This window comes from Natrix helvetica (genome assembly GCF_964273705.1).
Source record: "Natrix helvetica genome assembly, chromosome: 1".
In the NCBI taxonomy this organism is placed as follows: domain Eukaryota; kingdom Metazoa; phylum Chordata; class Lepidosauria; order Squamata; family Natricidae; genus Natrix; species Natrix helvetica.
The window spans coordinates 259823648-259845906 of NC_138548.1; the positions used below are offsets into that span (position 1 = coordinate 259823648).

A 22259-nucleotide genomic window follows, 5' to 3' on the forward strand; every position below is an offset into this window, starting at 1 on the left:
CTAAGGGTTTCTGTTAGTTAACCCACCTGTCAGATTATAAAAAGCCATTAAGCCAGATTATAAAAAGCCATTAAGCTCAAGCTATCTTTGCTATAAAGTGCAAAATGAGTTTTAAAATCCTTCTGGTATTCTCCATGTTTATAACATAAGATGGACTAAGTATTGTGTCTGGGTTTTGCTAAAAAACCTTGAGGTCCACCAGATGCAGAAGAATAGATCTAACATGAAAGACCTATGAGTCCAAGAATGTGTTCTGAGCACTGGAATAACAAGCAAATGGCCTTTCCACTCAAAAATCCTCTCTGGGTTAATAACTTCCTGTGTCCAAACTTTGCTTTATTCCAATAGTTTAATTTATGATTGAAGGAGAGTTGTTACTGTTGTTAAACATCTAGGAGCGACAAGTCATCTTTATTGAAAATCACCAAAAGGCTTACCAGAACATGTTGATCTACCTTCTGCCCAACCTTGAGCTAAGATTATGAGCTTAATTATCTGAAAACATGCCCAGTTGAGATCTGTGCTAGGTATTTCCCCAAGCATTGCAGTCCTTGACAATAAAATACCAGTGTTAATGACTCGATCTGCCTGAAATGTTATACGTAGTTTATGCAGTATCAGAACTGTACAACTTGTATTGGGGAACGGGCCACATTGATAAATTAAACTCTAAAGGAATTACCATCCTGCCAATCTGTATTTTCCATCGCTAACAAAGTGCTGGAGGGGGTGAGAAGGCTTAGATATTTTGGGGCAGTGGGTAAAGTGAATTTATTACTTTGTTAAAAACACCCTCCAGGCTGCACAAATCTCCTTGGTGAAACACATGATGTACAAGCCTTGTATATTGTATAACATCTGTTGACTCTAGAGATAAGGATTGAAAGTTAATTCTAAACAATTGTTTATTTAGTAATTAGTCACTTTTACATTTATGGCAGCGACTTCCTAACAGCAATATTTAGGACTGAAATCTTATGTTAAACATATCTGCGCATATCTAATTCATTCCATTGCGAGTGAGAATAATGTGTAGAACTGAAATAGAGGTGGTAATCAATGGGTTTTTATGTTACTTCTTAAGGTTGCAATAGCATTAAGGACATAGAATATAGGTAGTCTTCAACTTACAACCACAATTGACCAAAATTTCCATCCCTAAGCAAGCTAAGTGAATTTTGCCCTATTTTACAAACTTTCTCGTGATGGTTGTTGAGTGAATCACTTCAATTGTTAAGTTAGTAACATGTTTATTAAGTGAATCTGGCTTCCCCATTGACTTTGCTTGTCAGAAGGTTGCAAACATGACCTAGGGATTCCGCAACTGTTATAAACAAAAGTCAATTGCCAAGCATCTGAATTTTGATCATGTGACCACGGGGATGCTTCATAAGTGTGAAAAATGGTCATAAGTCACTTTTCTCAGTGCCGTTGAAATTTCAAATGGTCACTGAACGAACAGTTGTAAGTTGAGGACTACCTGTAGTTATCAAGCCAAGATCTATTCTAGTCCAACATTCTCCTTTTTCATAATGACCTCCAGATATCACTGGTATGACATAGACAATTGAGGGTGACATATCCCTCTTCCTCCATTGTTCTCCTACAACTGGTATTTGATAGCTCATACTAGATTTGTGGTCTATTTATTTATTTGTGTTCCTGGTGGCCATGATCATGTCTTATAATATTTAATTCCACAGATCAATTGATCAAAAAAAGTGTTTCGTTTGTCCTTTCTAGTCACTAAGTCAATTTTGTTAGATTACCTCTGGCTCTAGCGTTTTGAGAATGTGAGGAAAAGAAAGCCTGTCTGCTTTGTCGATACCATGCCTGATTTTACATAGTTTAATGTTCTATTCCGTGATTCCAATGAATATGCAGACACAGGCTTGGCTGTCTGTCACAACTAATTACATAGATAAAGGCACCCCTTGGCTAGGAGCCTAGAAAGTTATCTTCAAGAACCCAAGATAAAACTTACAGAATGCTTCCGCAACGTCTCGTATAGTGGATTGTTGTTTCCTGCAAAGATTCCCCTCCTGTCGCTCCACCTATAAACTCTTTGGGAGGGGCCACACCCTTAGCCACCTGTCCTTACTTCCTTCTATGATGTCTTCTCCACAGCTCTTCCTTTCTCCTATCAATTCTACGCATAGGCACATCAGGGAAAACCTTCCTCTGTTCCTCCTTACTGCTCCCTGACTCAGATGCCACCTGGTGGCCAACAGGCCTCTCTAGTTCCTGCTCTGACTCCAAATACCCTCCAGAGTCTTCCTCATCCTCCAGAGCAATCCCATAATGGTCTGAGCTGTCAGAGTCCACCAACAGCTCAGCCCACCGCTGCTGGGCCACAACACTATCCCTCACTGCAGGGCCCTTCCCCCAGGTCTGACGCTCAGGGTGTGGCTTAGGGAATTGTTCATGGAAGGTCTGCACCAAAGCAGGTGCGTGCACGGCGGTCGCATCCTCCCAGGTAACATCCTCTGGCTCTCGGACTTTCCATTGCATCAGGTATTGGAACCGTCCTTTCAACCATCGGGAATCCCGAATCCTGGCAACTTTATACTTGGCCAGCGCCTCACCGGCACGGGGTTCCAGCTGGGGATGATCGGGTTGGCGAAGAGGACAAGCCGGCCGTTCAGGAACAAGAAGAGATTGATGAAAGACCGGATGAACTCGCATCAAACGTGGCAAAGTCAGGCGATAGGCGACCGGATTGATGACTGCTTCAGCAGGAAGCGGGCCAAGGTAACGGTGGTCTAACTTCTTGACCGGCTGATTTGACGGAAGGTGTCTAGTGGACAGCCACACTTGATCGCCAACAGTCAACGCCGGCGTTGCGTGCCGAGACCTGTCCACGACTCTCTTATAGTCCTCCTTGGCTTTATCCAGATATTGCCGCACTACTTGATGGACCATCTGTAGTTCCGACAGGAAGTCCTCAGCTGCGGGGACCAGTGAGTCGATGGTTGTGAGGGGAAAGAACCAAGGATGATACCCCACATTGGCCAAGAAGGGCGTTGTCTGCGTGGATGTGTGCTGTAAGTTATTGAACGCAAACTCTGCTATTGCCAGGTAATCTGCCCAATCATTTTGCTGCTGGTTCTCAGCCCTTTCCAAAACTGGTCTGTGAATTGTATTCCTCTGTCCGACACGACCCTGTCAGGTAGGCTGTGCAGCCGGAAAACATGTTGGATAAACATGCAGGTGGTGACCCGGGCTGTTGGTAATCTCCGACACGGGATAAAATGCGCCATCTTCGTTAGCATGTCTACCACCACGAACACCGTGGTAAATCCAGAAGACGGAGGCAAGACTGTCAGGAAGCCCATAGAGATGGCCCCCCAGGGTCTCTCTAGGATCAGCAATGGCTGAAGCAGCCCTGGAGGGACTCTCATCGCTGACTTGGCCTGCCGACACCGTACACAAGACGTGACATAACATTGTACGTCATGTCGCAATTGGGGCCACCAGAAGGTACGGGAGACCAGGTTCAAGGTCTTGAAGAGGCCAAAGTGCCCCGCCGCAGGATGATCATGGCACTGGGATAGAATAAGTCCCCGAAGGGCATATATAGAGTCTATCCCGGTACCGCAAAAGTTCATCAGTGAATGTCCATGGGGAGTCAGGCCCCACCTCTGCCTTCCGTTGTTCCACCCAATCGTCATGCTGCTGCGCTTCCTGTATCGGGCCGTAAGTCCATAGGCTCGTGAACCGCAGAGAAAGACTCTACGGGCAAAACTGTCCAGGGTGGAATTGGGTCTTTGGTACACGAATACTTGGGTTTCCTTGATAGGGCATCTGCCCTTTGCTTGTGCGCACTTGGGATGTACGTCATGCGGAAATTGAACCGCCAAAGAAAAGAGACCACCGGATCTGGCGCTGGTTCAATTTCCACGCAGTCTTCAGAAATTCCAAATTCCTATGGTCCGTCCAGACTTCAATCTGATGCCTGGCCCCCTCTAGATGATGCCTCCCAGCCTCACGCCACCTTAATGGCCAGTAACTCCTTCTCTCAAATGGTATAATTGCACTCGGAAGAATTGAGTTTCCGCGAGTAATAAGCGCAAGGGAAAAGCGTACCGCCGGAGGCGTGAGCCTGAAGTAACACTGCTCCCACAGCAATATCGGATGCATCCGCCTCCACTACAAACGGACGGTGGGGGGTCAGGATGCTTCAAAATGGGCTCTTTCATGAAAGCCTGCTTCAAGGCCTGGAACGCGTGATGCTCACTCCCCCCCCCAGTGAAACGGAACTTTTTCTGCAGGAGGCGAGTGAGGGGTGCAGTCAGGGAAGCAAAGCCGGGGATAAAGGTCCAATGGTAGTTGGCAAACCCGAGGAGTCGCTAGACATCCTTCACTCTCTGAGGAGGTTGCCAACTACGCAAAGACTCCTCCTTGCCCGGCTCCATCGCAATGCCTTTGGGAGAGATACAGTGTCCCAGGAACTCAATGGTGGACTGCCAAAACTGGCACTTCTCCAGTTTCGCATACAAGCGATTCTCACAGAGCCGTTGTAGGACCAGGCATAGGTGCTGCGGATGACTCACCCGGGAGGACAAGTAAATCAAGATGTCATCGAGATAAATGACGACAAACTGGTCCAAAAGGTCCCGGAATATGTCTTTCATAAAATGTTGGAAGACAGCAGGGGCATTGGTCAACCCAGAAGGCATGACTGTGTACTCAAAGTACCTGGTGCCGAATGCCGTCTTCCATTCATCCCTGGGTCGGATCCGGACAAGATTGTAGGCTCCACGGAGATCCAATTTGGTGAACACCTTAGCTTCTCTTAGCCACTCCAACAGTTCAGGAATAAGGGGCAGAGGATATCGATTGCGCACCGTGACAGAATGAACTTTTCGGTAGTCACAACAGAGTCTCAAATCTCTGGTCTTCTTTTTGACAAACAAGATCGGGGCAGACAATGGCGAAGCGAGGTTTTTGTCCAAAAAGTCCTAAAATGCGGCCAACTCCGGGTCTGACATCAAATAGAAACGGCCCACAGGGAGCGGCGCGTCCGGAATCAAATCGATGGAACAATCATATGGCCGGTGAGGTGGCAATTGGTCTGCTTCTTGTTCGCTGAACACATCTGCAAAATCTGCTATGTCGGAAGGCAAGGACACCCCGGGTGGTCTCAGCAGCTGGCCTGCACAGACATGACGGGTGTGGTCCACACATTGCAAGGCTGGAAAGGTGACAAGGTTCTGGGACCGGTAGATCTGGGTTGTGCACCCGAAGTCAAGCCAAGCCCAAGACCATGGGGAAATGCAGGCCAGAGGTAACGTAGAACTGGATGGCTTCCTCATGAGCCCCAATGACTAGGCGCAAGGATTGCGTGGCGGCCTTGATAGGCCCAGACAGAAGCACACGGCCGTCAATGGTCTCCACAATGGAGGATCTACTGGACACAGAGGGACCGCATACTCAGTTTAAAATAGTTGTTTTTCTTTTCAATTGATTCTAGCCTTTGAAGGGAAGATATTTGAATTCTCTGATCATTTCATTATCCTCATTTATATTTATTCTTACTCTTATATCACTTTTTAAAACATAGCAGTTGTAATTGTAAAGTAGAATATTACTATTTTTATTAAATTTATATGCTGCTTGACTCCTAGCAATATCCCAATTGTTGATAATTTTATTTTCAGTCTCGTTTCTAATGATTCCTAGTAGAAAATTTGCCTTTTTCCCAGCTGCCACAGACTTAGTTGACCTTCATTTATCTGCAACCTCTAGAGTCTTTTTGTTTTTTGTTAGTTGCATAAAGCTCAGACCCAATTTCTGTATAAGAATTTGCTGGGTTTGGGGGTAATGCACACCACTTTACACTACTTAAATAGAACTGAACTGTTTGCCATTTGGTTAATTAGTCACTCATTTTAAAGAGATTCTTCTAGAACTCTTGTAATAGTATGAAAATACCTTTCATAGAAAATGTAGGTAAAATGTCTGCTTTTAAATACAATCTGCTGTCAAGCCAGAATTTACATTTGTGCACATATGTGGTATAAATGAATAAGGACGAAGAACAGTTTGCAGGGCTGCTTTGAAGAGTATTCTAAGAATCCAATGGATGAAGTTTCCTGCTCTAAGTTGAATTCTAGTAGTACAGTTCTTATGGAGTTGACTATGCCATGATCTGACTGAGATTTGGGAAGAGATTGAGCCCGTTGGTCCCAAGAAAGTGGACAGACTCCTCGGGACTGTAAGCTTGGCCACCTATATATTAACATCTGTGTCATTCCTAGGTGGCCATGGCTGCTTGAAGGTGATGCTTTGTTATCCAGCTGCTGGTTTGCATCCATGGGATGAAGTAGATGGTGGTTGATGTGCCATTAAAGAGGCAGTGGCCTGTCGCCTTCTCAAGAAACAATCATTGGGCCCAATGATACTTTCATCTTGTTTCCAAATTTCCCTTTTTAGGCAAGGTTGTGGAGAAGGTAGTTAGGCTGCAACTTCAGAGAATTTTGGATGATACAGATTCAGGTCCTGTTTCAAGTCTGAGTTTAATACAGAGATGGCATTGATCATACTTGTCAATAATTTCTGGAGGGATGGGGATAGTGTAGTCATCCTGATCTTCCTTGATCTCTTAGAAGCTTTGGATACCATTTGTCATGATATCCTTATGGACAGACTTAAGTTACTGTGATTCTCCTTCTTTCCCCAAGATTGATTCTAGTGCCCTAGTCTCCTGCTCTGTGGAGTCTTGCTCCTATTTAACATCTACATTAATTTACTGGCCAAAGTCATCTGCTGGCATGGAGTAAGATCACCATATCTGTATGCTGATCATACTTGGTTATTCATCTCTACCTCTGGTCAACAAGTGATGCTATCAAGATTTGATTCAGTATTAGAAGTTCTAGTGGTCTAGGTAGGAAGAAACAGGCTTTGATTTAATTCCAATTAAATTCAGTGGCTAGGCGTTTTATGCAGATTATCCATCTTTCATTATGGGTGGCATTCCCCCAGGCAGAAGTGATGTGCAGTTTAAGAACTCTCATTTCCTCTTTGAAGAACAAGTGGCAACTGTGGACAGGAGAATCTTTGTGAATTTTATCTTATGACTCAGATGTGCTAATTCCTGGATTGGGATACCTCCCAATCCAGGAATCAGCACAACTGAGAGATAAGATAACTTTAGTCCCTCATGGCTTAGTCATTTCCTGCTTGGAGTACTGTAATATATTGTACATGGGGCTGTTCTTGAACTATATTTGGAAGCTGCAACTGGTTCACATTTTGGATAGTGGGTAATTACAGACTTGACAAGTCCCAATGTATCCATATTACACCATCATATGCAAGCTACATTGGGCTCCAGAGGCTTCTGGGACAATTCAAGGTGCTGGTTATTACTCTGAAAGCTCTTCATGGCACAGGACATTTGTGGACTACCTATCTGTTATTAGTTCTCTTCAACCCACCAGATCCAACAAAATTGACATGCTCTGGGTGCCTTCCATCAAGCAATGGCAACTAATGAAATCCAGGAAGAATGCTTTCTCTGATATGGTACCTGCCCTATGGAACAGCATGTCTCCCCCTCCTCACCCCAACTCCCAAAATTGGATAGACCTGTTGGCTTTTATAAAGGTTGTGGAAAAACTGCATGATGGACCAGTGTTGAATGAATCCATCTCTTAAGGCACTGTAGTATATTGATTGGTGTCCTCTGGCAATTTTTTTCTGTTTCCCCCATGCATTTTTATTATTGTTTTAAGTTGTTTGTAAGTTGCTCAGTTGTTGAATTGTGTGGCTATATAAGTAAAATAAACAAATGTTTTTGGTGTGTGTGTGTATTTCAGGTTTTCAAGTATAGACATAGCTGGTGGGGAAGGAACAATGCACTTATGCACATCTATTCCCTTTGTGTATAAAAGGAATAGATGGAAATAAATTAAATTAAATTAAATAAGTATAAAGATTGGAGAAAAGTAAACAATTCAAAATGTTCCACTTTTGGAACAATTTGCTATTCCAACAGCAAAATGAAGGTTGGAGTACTCTGTAAACTAGCTTGGAGTGTTTCTGGTAAAATCGGATCGATCTAGTTTATGAATTGGAACATTTGTAAGATTGAATTGTTTGTCATATCTCTGGTAAATTAGCCATGACAAAAGAGGTAAAACATATTGATATTGAATTCTAAGCAGTAAAATCTTCTCTGTAGCCAGCTCAGATCCATAGGCATTGTAAAAATAATGGAGGGGGGGGGGATTCCTTTGCAATTATAAAGCAAGATACTTGGATTAATTTCTTGCACCAGTTTGCAAGGTAACTAATTCTGTTTACAAGAAAATCTTCCTTCCTCTTTCTGCATATTACTGCATTACTTTAGAAAGGCAGTTGTCTTTTTGTAATAATTGATTAGTTGTGTACCTGGAATCATCAGAGGTGAAGGGGGGAACAAAGCGCTGCTTGTTATTATTACTCTTAGTTTATTCCTGCATTCAATTACAGGATAATTCAAATCTGTACATGGTGATGGAATACATCCCAGGTGGTGAGATGTTCTCCCACCTACGACGGATTGGCAGGTTCAGGTAGGTGTGTTCCCTCATCACTGCAAGGACGCGATTATGTTAGTGGGAATAGAGGAACTGGGTATTGTAGTTCTTATATTTGATTCTTATATTTGAGGTTTTAAAGAAAGGAGCCAGCCCAATAATCATTTTTCCAGTTTCTTTCATTTTCTACTTAAATATATCTAGGAAAAATCTATACATTTTTTTTGCATACCCTGTTAATCTCTGATACAGAGTTATGCATTTTGAGTTAAAGTCAAAAGATAGGATGGAAACTGTTTTATGCCTAGATGGCCAAGCCTGGTAGGGTCACTGGAACTTAACACTTTTCATCAAATGACTATTGATTAATTTGGGCATAACATTGGCAAAATCAGAGTAAGAAAAAAACTTCAGTACAGGTTTAGTCTAGAGTTGCTCTTGTAAGACAGTTGATGGAAAAGTTAAGTTGAAAAGTTGAAAAAGGAGAAAGAAACATCTGGCTCCTTGTTAGTGCCCGGTGAACAGTGTAGAATGAAAGCCTAATTGACATTGTTTGGAAATCTAGTAGTAAAAATGTTTCTCTTTGTTTTCCTGTTATTGTTTTTTACAGTGAACCTCATGCCCGGTTCTATGCCGCTCAGATTGTGTTGACTTTTGAGTACCTGCACTCATTAGATCTTATCTACCGAGACTTGAAGCCTGAAAATCTCCTCATTGACCAGCAGGGCTATATTGAGGTAGCACCATTTCTAGCAATTTCATACTCATATTCAGCAGTCTTAAGAATTACTATCCATGTCAGTAGTCTGGCATAGTGAACATTATGTGCAAATCTGACCACAAGATTATATTAATAGGCCATGACTGAACATGACTGGCCATGTGCGAGCAGGCGGCAGCATAAATTTTCTAAATTAAAATAAATAAATAATAAAATAAACTGTCTCCGCATATGTGAACTAAGCTCCTGCATCTGACTATTTGGGGTTTTAGGGAGTGTGCTTGCTTAATAACATCACAGTGGAAGGGGTTGATCAAATAAACACAGATCCCACTTTGCCCCCATCCTGCTGCCACCCTCCCCATCTTTTAATTGGGCTGCTGTATGTGCTTTATTTTATATGTATTTTACTTATGCTTTTATCTTTGTAGAGTTTTAATTTTTTTATGATTGTAAGCCATCCAGAGTTACCCAGAGGTAACTCAGTGTATTGGGCAACCAATAAATTTTCTTTGAAAATAAATAAATAACTCCAATTGGGATAAGTAACCTTATTGCTAAGTGAAGGGGTTTCTAAGTGGGAAATCGTGTGACCTGCAAGAGTCCTTTCTTGCTGGAAAGAGACAGGACTACTACCCAAAAGTTTTACATTTTTTGGTTTTGTTTGCCTCCAAACCATCCCCTGTCCTTTGGGATGCTCAAGTGCCTGCTTATTGTCTTGTATGCATTGAAAGGAATGCAGTCGTGCCGCAGCCTGGGACTGGCAACTGTGGGCAAGCTAGACTACTCTCTTTAATTCTCCTTCTCTCCAACCTCCTTGTTTGATGAAGGGGATGGGGGAGGGGGAAAAAAGCAAGTGATTTCTGTAGGCAGTGTCTTCTTTGCCTAATCTTTTCCTGTTGTTTGCAAGATTGCAGGAAAGTAAACTGTTTGCTCTTTTACACATCAACAGCAATGTGATCACACTGGAAACAGGGAAAGATCAGGCAAAGGACATATTGCTACAAAAATCACTTGCTTTTTTTTCTCCTACCACCACGTCACAGAGCAGAATAGCTTCCTTTCTTCAGAACCCTTTCTCTCCAATCAAGCAAGGGGGAAAGAGAAAAAAAACATCATAAGTCAGGCACAGGACATGCAGTGATTGTAATGATGATCATGTGATTATGGGAAGGAAAAGTAGTGGCAGAACCACAGATGGTATTCAGCCGGTTCGAACCAGTTATCCCGAACCGGTAGTGGAAATCACAGGTGGGCTTGCCCACCCGCCCCGGCTCTATGCCGTCCTATTTATCTATGCACGTTTTCAAGCTAAAGCGCACGCACGGAAGGCTGAGCGCATGCATGGACAGGGCGAGTGCGAGTGTGGCAAATTCTCACATTTGCAAACCAGTAGGGAAAGTAAGTGAATACCTGGGCAGAACCTGGGGGCAGAGTCAAAAGAGGAATCAGCCTAGAATCTATGTAGCCACAATGGACTAAGTCCAACTTCTCTTACCCTTATCTAGCACCTAAATAGTGCTAGTTAATTGAGTAGATTACTATACCTAGGCATGAGTAATAGTAAATCAGTTTAATTGGAACTTCACATGTGGTCCTGGTCTTTCCAGCTGACAGAGACAACTATAAAAGTTTAAACGGACTGTAAAGTTTTTTTTCCACAATTGTCGTCACACCAAGCAGTCTCTAAATATTCAGTAAGCAGGAACTACTGTATAAGTAAATGAATATTACTATACATAAGCAATTTTGTATGAATGTTATAGAATTGCTGGCAAAAAACAGATACGTGTCCTCCAATTATTTGTATTTGATTAGTAGAAATACATACAGTCCAACAACAGTCTGTCTAATTAAATGTACTCTGAATAATACTGTACAGCATTTTACTCATCTTGGAAAATACTGCAAATCTTGGTATTGCTCTTAAGAGATCTTTGCAAAACAAATCTCCTTAATCTACCTATTCTCGCCTTAAATATTCCCTTTACCCAGGTTGGATTTGTGTTTAACATTCATTCCCATCACCTTTATTGTTGACAATTCTCATTTTAAACATTGACCTTCAGGTCACAGATTTTGGCTTTGCCAAACGAGTGAAAGGCCGAACATGGACCCTTTGCGGGACTCCAGAATATTTGGCTCCTGAAATCATTTTGAGTAAGGTGAGTGATCTGCATTCTCCATGGACAGTACGTTGTGTGGTTCAATGTCTGGTCAAATTGGGGGATATTCCACTTCTTCTGGTTGTGATCTGAGTTTTTATTCCTGTTGCAGGGTTATAACAAAGCAGTGGATTGGTGGGCTCTTGGTGTCCTCATCTACGAGATGGCAGCTGGCTATCCTCCATTCTTTGCAGACCAGCCCATTCAGATTTATGAGAAAATTGTCTCTGGGAAGGTAATATTTCAGCAGGGGTCTCATTTGCTGCATGCAAGATATTACACCTGCCTCTTCTACATTATTGGTCTTTTTTTTATATAGAATACAAATTCAGACTTTACCTTGAGTACACATTAAATAATTAAAAAAAACCATTTATACAGGTAATCCTCGGGTTATGAGCGTTCACTTAGTGATCGTTCAAAGTTATGCAATAAGCAACCCCTAGCGTTTATGAATAAGTCCCAAAATATGAATCTTGCAGCACCACAGCAGTTGTTTTTGCCCTTATGATTACCCTTATGAACAATCACAGAGGCTCTGCAACATTCATTCTACACGTTGCCAGGCAAAATGTAAGTTCAGAGGGGCAGATCTGCCACTGTGACACTCCATTTGGGCTCCGCAGACCTCCCCCTGCAGACCTAAATGGAGCTCCGGAAGGGTGGATCCGTCTCTCTGACACGCCATTTGGACCTCCACAGGACTCCCACGGCACATTGCAGGCCAAAATAAAGCTCTGTTCGGGCCTCTGCAGGCCTCCCCTGGCATATTGCAAGTCGAATTAGAGCTCCAAAGGGGCAAATCTGTCCCTTCGATGCTCCGCTCAGGTCTTCGCAGGCCTCCCCTGGCATCTTCCAGTCTAAAATGGAGCTCTGGAGGGGAAGATTCACCCTTCCAGTGCTCCGTTTCGGCCTGCAACGTCCTGGGGGAGAACTCTGGAGGTCCGAATGGAGCATCAGAAGGGCGCACATGGCTGAGAGGCTGGAGAGGAGACTGCTTGCTAGATCTTTGCACAGTAAGTGATCCAGCGCAACAGGTTGGGTACAGGGGAAAGCAGGGGAGCATGAGGTATTTCAGTGGTTTGGGGAAGCCTTGGGTGGTCTTAGGCAGGTGGCTGTTCCATCACTGGGCCCCTGATGGCCTTCCCCACCCTGAAATACCTCGTGCACTTAATGAGCGTCACATTTGATTAGCAAATGTGTGGGCAAAATGAGGGAGTGATCCTGTTCAAGATACGAGATTCACTCCCACAAATTCTCGGGTTACGAATGGAATGGCCTGGCGCCATTCCATTCATAACTCAAGAACTATCTGTAATACTCACTAAAACTTGGATATAACTTTACCCTGCCAAGTAAATGCTAGAGTAATTGTAGTTCTGTAGATTGCAAGTGGACACCTTTAAATTATTCTTTTGACAACATTTTGAAGTTACCTTTTTTGCCATTACTCACAGCTTTCACTGTAGTAACAAAATCTATGGAAATTTGCATGGCTCCTCTTTTTCTGCATAATATTTAAGAGAATAAAACCAGGCAAAGGGTAGTCTTACTGTACTGTAACCATGAAGGTGTGAGTTTTCAGGATCTCATTTGAGAAGGAATAAATAGAAAATAAACTCCAATTCTAGGCAAAAAATCTATACTCCCAACAAAATTCATAAGCTAATTTTTTGTTCATCTGCCTTTTTTTTGGCCTTCTCTCTCCTTTACTACTTTTCTGAAAAAGTTTCAAAGAGTCCTGCTTATGCACATCGTTCTAAAAAAAAATCCTCTGATACCACCTGCCATATGAGACAGAATATAAGCCAAAAATTAAACTGTTTCAACCTTTCCGTATAACTCTTACTATAAGGAAACTTACCTTTATTAATAAACAATCAAGGATAATATTTTATTGCTTCATTTTGTATAGACCATTGTCTTGATTTGCTTTTGATTTGAAATTCATGCAGGTTTAACAAGTTCCTACAGTGTCATTCAGCAAAGCAGTGTCCTAAATTTTAGCAATAGTTTCAATAGTTTTTCCCAATAACAACATTAACATTGTGGCTAGACATGTGATATTATTTTTAACTTGTTGAGTTAATATAAAATATATCAGAACTTTGTGCTGTACTTTTGAACTGAAACAGCTCAATTTAATTAGTGAAAGAGTTTCTTTTTTATGTTAGAATCTCCTATCTGTTATCTCCTCTGAATTGCATTTTATAGTCCCAATTAAAAATATATATTTTGGAGAAAGTGCAGATGTGCAGTAGGTGGTGCATATGATGTAAAGCATTCTTATCTTTCAATAGCTTGTTTGTCAACATTCTCCTCTCATTCCTTGCCACAACCTGTCAGTTGAATTTTTGGTTAAGTTATTCTCTCAGTTGGAAAAAAAAACCCCTTTTTATTCTGCTCAGATACTTATGTTTGACACCTTAGTTTATTGCAGGGGCAAATTAAGTTAAATGAATCAATTAACCAATTTCTGCAAGTATGACATACATTTCTTAAAAATATTCCAGCTATATGCATTAGGCAAATACTTAATTTAATGACTTGTATACATTAGATTTGACTTAAGACAGTTAGATTTCTAGCCTTGGTGCAACTCTTTCTCCATTAGAGTCTGTCCACTTGAAAAAGTGAACAAAATGGGCCAAACTCAAATCTAAATGATCTACTTTTGCTTTATCTTGTTTTACTTTTCTGGAATCTAAGATCTAAATGCTAAAAACACACATTTACATTTTAAAACCCTGAATTCAAAATATTTATTTTCTTTTGTTTTTGAATATTACTACTTAACAGATCTTGTATAGTTCCAGGCAAATAAATTATTTTTTTCAGTAGTATAATGTTAGACTATTATTATCAGTCAGTTGGGAGTCAGGAATAATGCAAGCCACAGAATTTGCCCTCTGCAAATTTCCCTGAGGGAAAGTTAAATGCTAAATTCTACTCTGAAAAGTAGTTTGGCAATCTATAAGTTTTATTCAGGAATATTTTTGCTAGATTTTTTTTAATCCTTCTGCTTCTCTTGTGTCAGTAATTCTTATTATACCATCTGTACTTTTCCCATCTTCAAGTTCCCGAGAGGCAGACATTCTTGTAAAAATAAGGTTTTGGGAATTCAAATACAAGATGTACTGGAAAAATGACGTGGAACTGTAGTTACGTGGTAAATGTTCTAATTTTAAAAGTGTGTTAATAGAATGCTCTCCACCAGCCTAGCCTTTCCAAATATTCCTGGAGGGCACAAATTTGGGAATAGATTGCTATAGTCTATGAGACATCCTACTGCCTATGCTATTCCTATAGCTTTGAGATTTCTTTCTGGAGACAGAAAAAAATATTGGGTTTTTTGCATCCAGGTCCGCTTCCCATCCCACTTCAGCTCAGATCTGAAGGACCTGTTGCGTAACCTGCTACAGGTAGACCTCACCAAACGCTTTGGCAACCTCAAAAATGGAGTCAACGACATCAAGAATCACAAGTGGTTCGCAACCACCGATTGGATTGCCATCTACCAACGGAAGGTAAACAACTGCAGCCAACAGGCTTTTTAAAAATAAAGAGTACATATTATTATCAGACATTCATGTCAATTGCCTACTAGGCTTAAGGCTGCCATTTGCACATATACAAAAGGGGATGCATCGAGCAGTTTCTTAAAGCACCAAGTTAGCAACAGCACAAGTGCTTCCATAGTACTTCACAAAAAGTGAATCTTGTTCTAGACCAGCAAAGTTTATTTTTACTTATTTACAGTTATGGCTTTCTGAGTTGTCTAAATTGTGGTGTCCAAATGGGTTGTTTGTGGTTTCTTGGCTTACTTGTATGCCTTGATAAAGCCTCTGATCAGTCTTTAGAGACACCAGGCACAAGAGCAGGAGGGGGGAAACAACCTAGGAACAAGCTAAACAATTAATGACTGTTCATCTTCATATCTGAGTTTGAAGATATGGGGGAAACAACCTAGGAACAAGCTAAACAATTAATGACTGTTCATCTTCATATCTGAGTTTAGTTTCCTCCACAAATTGCCACTTAGGACATAGAAGGCAGCCTTTTGGCAGCAGGGCCTGCACAATTTTTGACTACTAGTCAGTCACTAAAGGGCCAAAAGAAGGAAGTAGGTGACATGATTCCAATGCTGAGAGAGTGAGGACCAAACTTCTGACTCTTTTTATCTTTAAAGTTTAGGAGTTTAGAGACTTAATGCAAATACGTTGTTGCGATTTTAAAATGAAAAATGAGCACATGTGTAGGATTTGGAGTAGGGCTCATAATATAGCTTGTATTATAATGCTCATAATATAGTTTTCATTACTACCATGGATGTGGTAATACAACAAAATCATTATCCTTTTGTTTAGGAAATACAGAAGTGAATCAGCTTTTCCTGAATTTTTATTTGCAGTAAATTATATTAATTGTGCATGATTTGGACTAGGTCAGTTAGTTGCGCAAAGTTGTTAGTGCTATATCATGTTATATCAACTAGCTACTATGAGACTTGCCCTTCGTCAATATATCAACTAGCTACTATGAGACTTGCCCTTCGTCAAACTATGAGACTTGCCCTTCATCAAATTTTAAGCATGCAGCCAAATTATTTATTGTTAGGTGATGGCGAACCTATGGCACACATATCAGAGGTGACAGACCACAACGTTTTGCGTGAAACACTAGAATTCATTTGATAACTATGGTATTCTTGGAAGCATACCCTATTATGATTTTCAGAGGCTGCAAATGTTATGTGAAAGGACCATGCTCTTACCTGGCCTTCAGAGCCTCCAAAACTCATGTAAAAATGGGACATGCTTTTGCATGATTTCTGGAGGCTGTGAGGTTGTGCAAGAATGGATTGTGCTTTGGTGTGGCCTCCACGCCTTCTGGAAGTCACATAAGAGGGCTCTGCTCTTGTGTTGCTTCCGGGGCCTCCAAAAATTGCCTGAGGACAGGGCATGCTTTTGTATGGTTTTTGGAGACCACAGAAATGCAGAAGAGCATTCCCTGAAGTTACGCTTTGTGAATCCAGAACAGCCTCAAGCAGGCTCCAAAGCCTGTCAAAAGAGAACACTGCCTAGTAGGTTATGACAGATCCTGGGAAGCACTGGGCTGCGGGGACAATTGTGCTATTCCCCAAGGCTCGCCTTCATTGAAGAATGGCATGAGATGGCCTTTTTGAGTGGCAGCAGAGACCATGAGACTGAAGTCGAATCCCAGGCTTCTATTTAGAAACCGCCTCAGTGCTGTCCCCAAGTGCCACAGTTCAGGTTGACCTAAATGGGACCCAGTTTGGTCTAGTGGCTAAGGCACCAAGCTAGAAGCTGAGGACCATGACTTTTAGTCCCATCTTATCCATGAAATCCAGTTGGGCCAGTTACACACTCTTAAGTCTAACACACCTCACAAGATTGTGGCTGTGGGGAAAATAGAAGGAGGAAGGTGTGTTGGATATGTTCACTAACTTGAGTTATTTGTAAAAATCATAAAAGCAGGATACAAATAGATAAAGAAATAGAGAATTGTTTCCCTTTTATTTGAGGGAGACATATGCCAGCAGAGTCAAGTTAGGCCATATTCTAAATTTTTGATATGACAAGCCCAAAAGATTCGCCATCATTGCTCTATGTTGTATGGTTATTTATGTGAAATGAATTATTTGAAGGAGAGGAGAATAATGGAAGCAGTGACAATGATTCCCCTTTTGAAAATTGTTTACCAAACAATTATCACTGGTTATTCTAGTGATGTAAAATGGGGCTGGAAGGTTCTGAATGTGGTATAAGACACAACAAGATCATGAAACAAGGTGAATTATTTTAGATACAGAGGGATAGAATCAAGATCACGTGAAGTGTTAATACCACTTTATAATGCCTTGGTAAGGCCACACTTGGAATTCTGCATTCAGTTTTGGTCGCCACGATGTAAAAAAGATGTGGAGACTCTAGAAAGAGTGCAAAGAAGAGCAACAAAAATTATTAAGGAACTGGAGGCTTAAACATATGAAGAATGGCTGCAGGAACTGGGAATGCCTAGTTTAATGAAAAGAAGGACTAGGGATGACATGATAGCAGTGTTCCAATATCTCAGGGGCTGTCACAAAGAAGAGAGAGCCAAACTATTCTTCAAAGCACCTGAGGGCAAGACAAGAAGCAATGGGTGGAAACTAATCAAGGAGAGAAGCAACTTAGAACTAAGAAGAAATTTCCTGACAGTTAGAACAATTAATCAGTGGAACAACTTGCCTCCAGAAGTTGGTAATGCTCCAACACTGGAAGTTTTTAATATATTGTCTGAAGTGATGTAGGGTTTCCTGCCTAAGCAAGGGATTGGACTAGAAGACCTCCAAGGTACCTTCCAACTCTTGTTATTCTGTTTTCTCCTGGGTTGATTTATAAACAATGACTTGGTTTTATACATTGTGTTAGATCAGAGCTTTCTAAGCAAGACGTAGTAGCCTATTTTGCTTTATTGGTTTTTTTACATTAAATTAACCCAAACCTACGGTTTACCATCACAATATCTTAATCGGCATATTGTGGTTAGTTAAAACATATACACCAAGTAATTCTGAATAATTTTTAATTTGACTTTTCCTAAATTAAAAACAAGAAATGGGAGACTCAGCTGATAAACCTCTATTTTGGGAAGAAATGGCTAAGTAGCAGACATGGAAGGAATTAGGTAGAGCTCTGATTGAGCTGAAACAAAGTAATGATGCACTTGCTTGTAGATAATTCTTAACGCTTTACCTGATTAAGAAAGCCATTAAATCATGTCCTTACATAAGTTAGTGTGTGTGCAGGAGCAACGTTAAGCAAATTTTCCCAGTCCTGTGTTAATATTAGAAGTGAGCTAGCCTAAGCGGAAATATCTTTAAGCAGCTGTGTGTTTTATTCTCTTCTATATAGAGAAGCAGGGCCTCTTTAGCCCCACTTTATAGATAAACAGGTAAGCATTTTTGTTGGATCTATACATTTAATCCAGTATTCATTGGATTCATCTGAGTGTAAAAGTTGTTAAGACCTGTTGTTGAGGATCTGACACTCACCATGCCAACAGAATTGATGTGGTGATGCACTTTCTCTGATCAGGACCACTATGTCCTTTATGTTCCTGTTTAAAGAGGGTGAAAATGAGCAAATTACTTAGATTAATAACCAAACTGGTAGCCTTATTTCATGCCTCATGTTATAATTGATCAATTGATTATAAACACATGATGAGTGTCCCCATATTATAACTTAACAGTGCTATCTCCTCCACAGGTGGAAGCTCCTTTTATACCAAAGTGCAAAGGACCTGGTGACACAAGTAACTTTGATGACTATGAGGAAGAGGAGATCCGGGTGTCTATCACTGAAAAATGCGTCAAGGAGTTTTCAGAATTTTAGGGCCAGCCCCCTTTGCTTTGTGTGCCCAGGAAAAGAAAGGGCTGGATTTGATCAGCCTCAAGGGCCAGAGTTCCTTGCCTATTTGTTAATTTTGGGAGGTGGGAGAGTGTTGGGGTTCACCTGGATCTGTTTGGGCAGAAGAGAGAAAAGGGGAATTCATTTGAAGCTGTGGAAAAGACAGTAGTCTGAATGTCATCCATCCACCATCCGCTGCAAGCTATAAGGTGGTTCCCAGCCACTCTCAGGCAGTTTTTAAAACAAATTCCCTTCCTGCTCACATTGACTCCAATCGATAACACAAACCCTAATTGGACAGTCCCTGGTTTTTTGGTGGCTTTTAATTTTTAAGGGAAAGGGAATACTTTGTAATTCATCACCATCTCTAATGATTTGGTTCATGGGGCATTGCAAAAAAAAAAAAAAAAAGGGAGGAAGGGAATTGGGGAGAAGGCAGAAAGTAAACACCTCCACAACGGCACTTTGGTGTTTAGACCAGCATTAAATGGGTTCCTACCCAATTGTCTCGCCTCCCACTGTGAGACAACCCCTATCCTTTTATCAATAGCCCTTTCCTCCCCTATCCCTTTCCAAAGCTCATTTTATTAACTTTAAAGAAAAAGTTTAAAGACATAGTTGACTGGCTTAAAAAAAAGGTTTTAACAGTCTAGGTGGGGGCAATGCTTTTATATGCTCTGTTTCCAGCACAGTTAAATGAAATTCAGCAGGAATTTTAATTCTGTAAAAACAGCTGGATTTTAGCATGAAGAATAATATGTGGTTTCTTTTCTTTCTTTCTACACTTGATTTCATATCTTTGTCCCTAGTTTTGGGAAAGAAAGAGGCAATAATATTCACACTTGCAGAAGGGGGACAATGGCTGCAGCTGGAGCAGGAATACTATGGGAAGAAACACTGTTTGAATGTGTATTTCCAAAACCCATTCTTTTTGCTTCTCAGCTACCCTCTCCCCCTCCAAAATGTATCTCAAGATCAGTTCTATTGCATAAGGTAACTGCTGGAATATTTGAATGGATGAGAAACAAGCAGGATTTGTGAAAGATGAGAATCTAGCTATTTGTCACTGTCTGAAGAGTTTGTCCCCTTTAGTAGCAATTAAAATGGGGATAAAGTAGATGTGTAGTGAAAGATGTTGGCAAGACACATTGGCTGGATATGATTTTTCCTATTCCAGCCCAAACCTCAATGTTGGTGATACATGGACCTGTGGGTGTGGACTCTCCATTACTCCAGTCCTTAAGATCTCTATACACCTGCTCTGGTTTTATGCTGAGATAACAAGAGAAGGATGGCAAACCTAACCCTGATAATAAAGATGGTGAGATTTACAAACAAAATAGACAAAACCCATTCACTTGTGCCATGCAGACAAGGGAGTGACCAGTTTTGGTCTGTTGTTGAGATTGGAAATACAAAGTGGCATCTGTTTAGAGTCTTTTCTCTGAAAAGACGGAAGCAGTTGGAGTTGGACTCAAACAATGTGGAGGGAAGGCAGCTTGTTGTTTTGTCCTAAATTTTTCTGATACTCCCCTTCACCTTTCCAATGCAATGCCTCCTTGTATTCTGTCTTCACCTACCCGACTCCAAATACACTCTTTCTAAATTCACAGTTTAAGTTTCTTCTGTTCTCCTTCCATGGCTGGAGAGCAGAGCAAGTATCTTTGGATTGATAGATGTAATCTGCACAGAAGTGCTATTAGGATCAGACAAGCTTTATTTACCTCCACCCCAACTTCTCATCATCCCTTCCCACCAAGAAGCTCCTTAGTCCCATTTTTGTGAAGTTGGGGAGGAGTAGACTTAAAAGTCATCTGCTCCCAGTCTTGGAAGAAACAAAAACCACTTCTGTGTAATCCAACAAAACTTGTTTCACTGAGAAAAAACAAACCCTACTTCCTCTTTAACAGTGTGCTTTGTTGTAAACATATTTGAAACTATTACCAATAAAGTTTTGTTTAAAAAAATAAAGTTTAATTTCTAAAATTTAGTATAAGATGGGAAACAGCAGTAAGGAGTTTGAGTAATGATGGCCGGTGCTAAAAGATAACATGAAATAAAAAAGGTATGGAACTTTTAGGAATTCACAATGCAGTTTTCATTAACTATTGATACAGCCTACCCTTTGTATAAAGCTTTAAAACTGACATATAACTGAAGATATGTGAATTGAATGCTCTCTGTTTTAATTTGAAGTTGTCACTCAATGAAAAGTATTAGCTTTTTGAAAAACAAATGCATTTGTTTTATAATCAAATATACGTTCTATTTTGAAGCTTTTAAATTATATCTAGAGAGTATTGATAATGGAAGGGGCAATTTATCAAATGGCTGTGAAATCAACACGTCAATTATCTAAAATTTATGTGAGCAACCCAGAATTGTCAGATTCTTGAGTTTCTATATTAGAATTTCATACACACTGTCATGTTAATGTGCATGGAAAGCTCTTCCACTGTTTGTATTTTTTAAAAAACTTATACAGAGCAAATAAAGGCATGTATCTAGTTACATAATGTTCTATGATAGCTTTTCCCAACTCAATACCCTCTAAATATGTTGGACTACTATTCCTATAATATCTTGAGAGTGGTGGCCCAATGCATCTGGCAGGCACCATCTTAAGATGCTGTTGTACAATGTATTCAAATACTAAATAAGACCACTCAAACTCTTTTGAGACTGGGCAGACAAAATGGAAATCACTTTTCAAAACAAAAGTAATTGAGTTCCTATGGGTTAGTAGCAAAAACTGTTTATAAGAAAATCCACAATCATCCTTGGAAATACAACTCTACTACAAGGTCTTTGAACATCTGCATTTAAGGTTCTGATCATATTTGAAGAGCTCTTCTTTCCATGAAAGAAGGCATTATCATTGGTTAAGTTATCCCAATAATAAAATTACAAAAAATCCTAACATATTGAAGGCTAAATTGTATATACTAAATAATTTAATTTTGTAATGTGTACATACATCATTACAACCTGTAAGTCCAATTTTACCATATTGGTTTAGAGGGGACTTTTCAATGGGACAGAATGAGGTGTACTGAAAAGCTGAGTGCACTACTTCTTTCAGTGTACCTCAGCCAGTAAATGCAACAAGCTGGCTGTTTATATAGAAGAGTTACCAGAGAAAATAATAGATTCTTCACTGTTCATTTAAAAAAAAAAATTTTAAATAGAAAACTGGTTTCCCCAAACTGTGGAAAACGAATTCTGCTTTGCTGCTGGAACTGTATTATTTTAAAAAGAGACAAAAATAATGTAACAGAAGTTAACTCATGCCAACCTTTCTGAGCCTAGTGATTTACAGATTTTGGAAACTGACTGTGCTAATTTGGAAGCTATATCCCAATACATTTTGTTGATGCCACATTCAAGAGCACTATCTTTTGTCTGGAAATTGAAGTATTTCTTACACTTAATT

At 40.5% G+C, this 22259-nt stretch overlaps 1 protein-coding gene across 2 annotated transcripts in view; it reads left to right on the plus strand.

The window, feature by feature from the left end:
* Positions 1-21333, plus strand: part of PRKACA (protein kinase cAMP-activated catalytic subunit alpha) — a 79626-nt gene extending 58293 nt beyond the window's left edge. For both annotated transcript variants that reach the window (XM_081936216.1, XM_081936217.1), the window contains exons 5-10: positions 8479-8561; positions 9136-9262; positions 11316-11411; positions 11524-11646; positions 14774-14938; positions 18686-21333. In XM_081936216.1, coding sequence (XP_081792342.1) covers positions 8479-8561; positions 9136-9262; positions 11316-11411; positions 11524-11646; positions 14774-14938; positions 18686-18811 — 720 coding nt within the window. In that variant the 3' untranslated portion in view covers positions 18812-21333. The remainder of the gene's footprint in view (positions 1-8478; positions 8562-9135; positions 9263-11315; positions 11412-11523; positions 11647-14773; positions 14939-18685) is intronic.
* Positions 21334-22259: the final 926 nt, after the last annotated feature.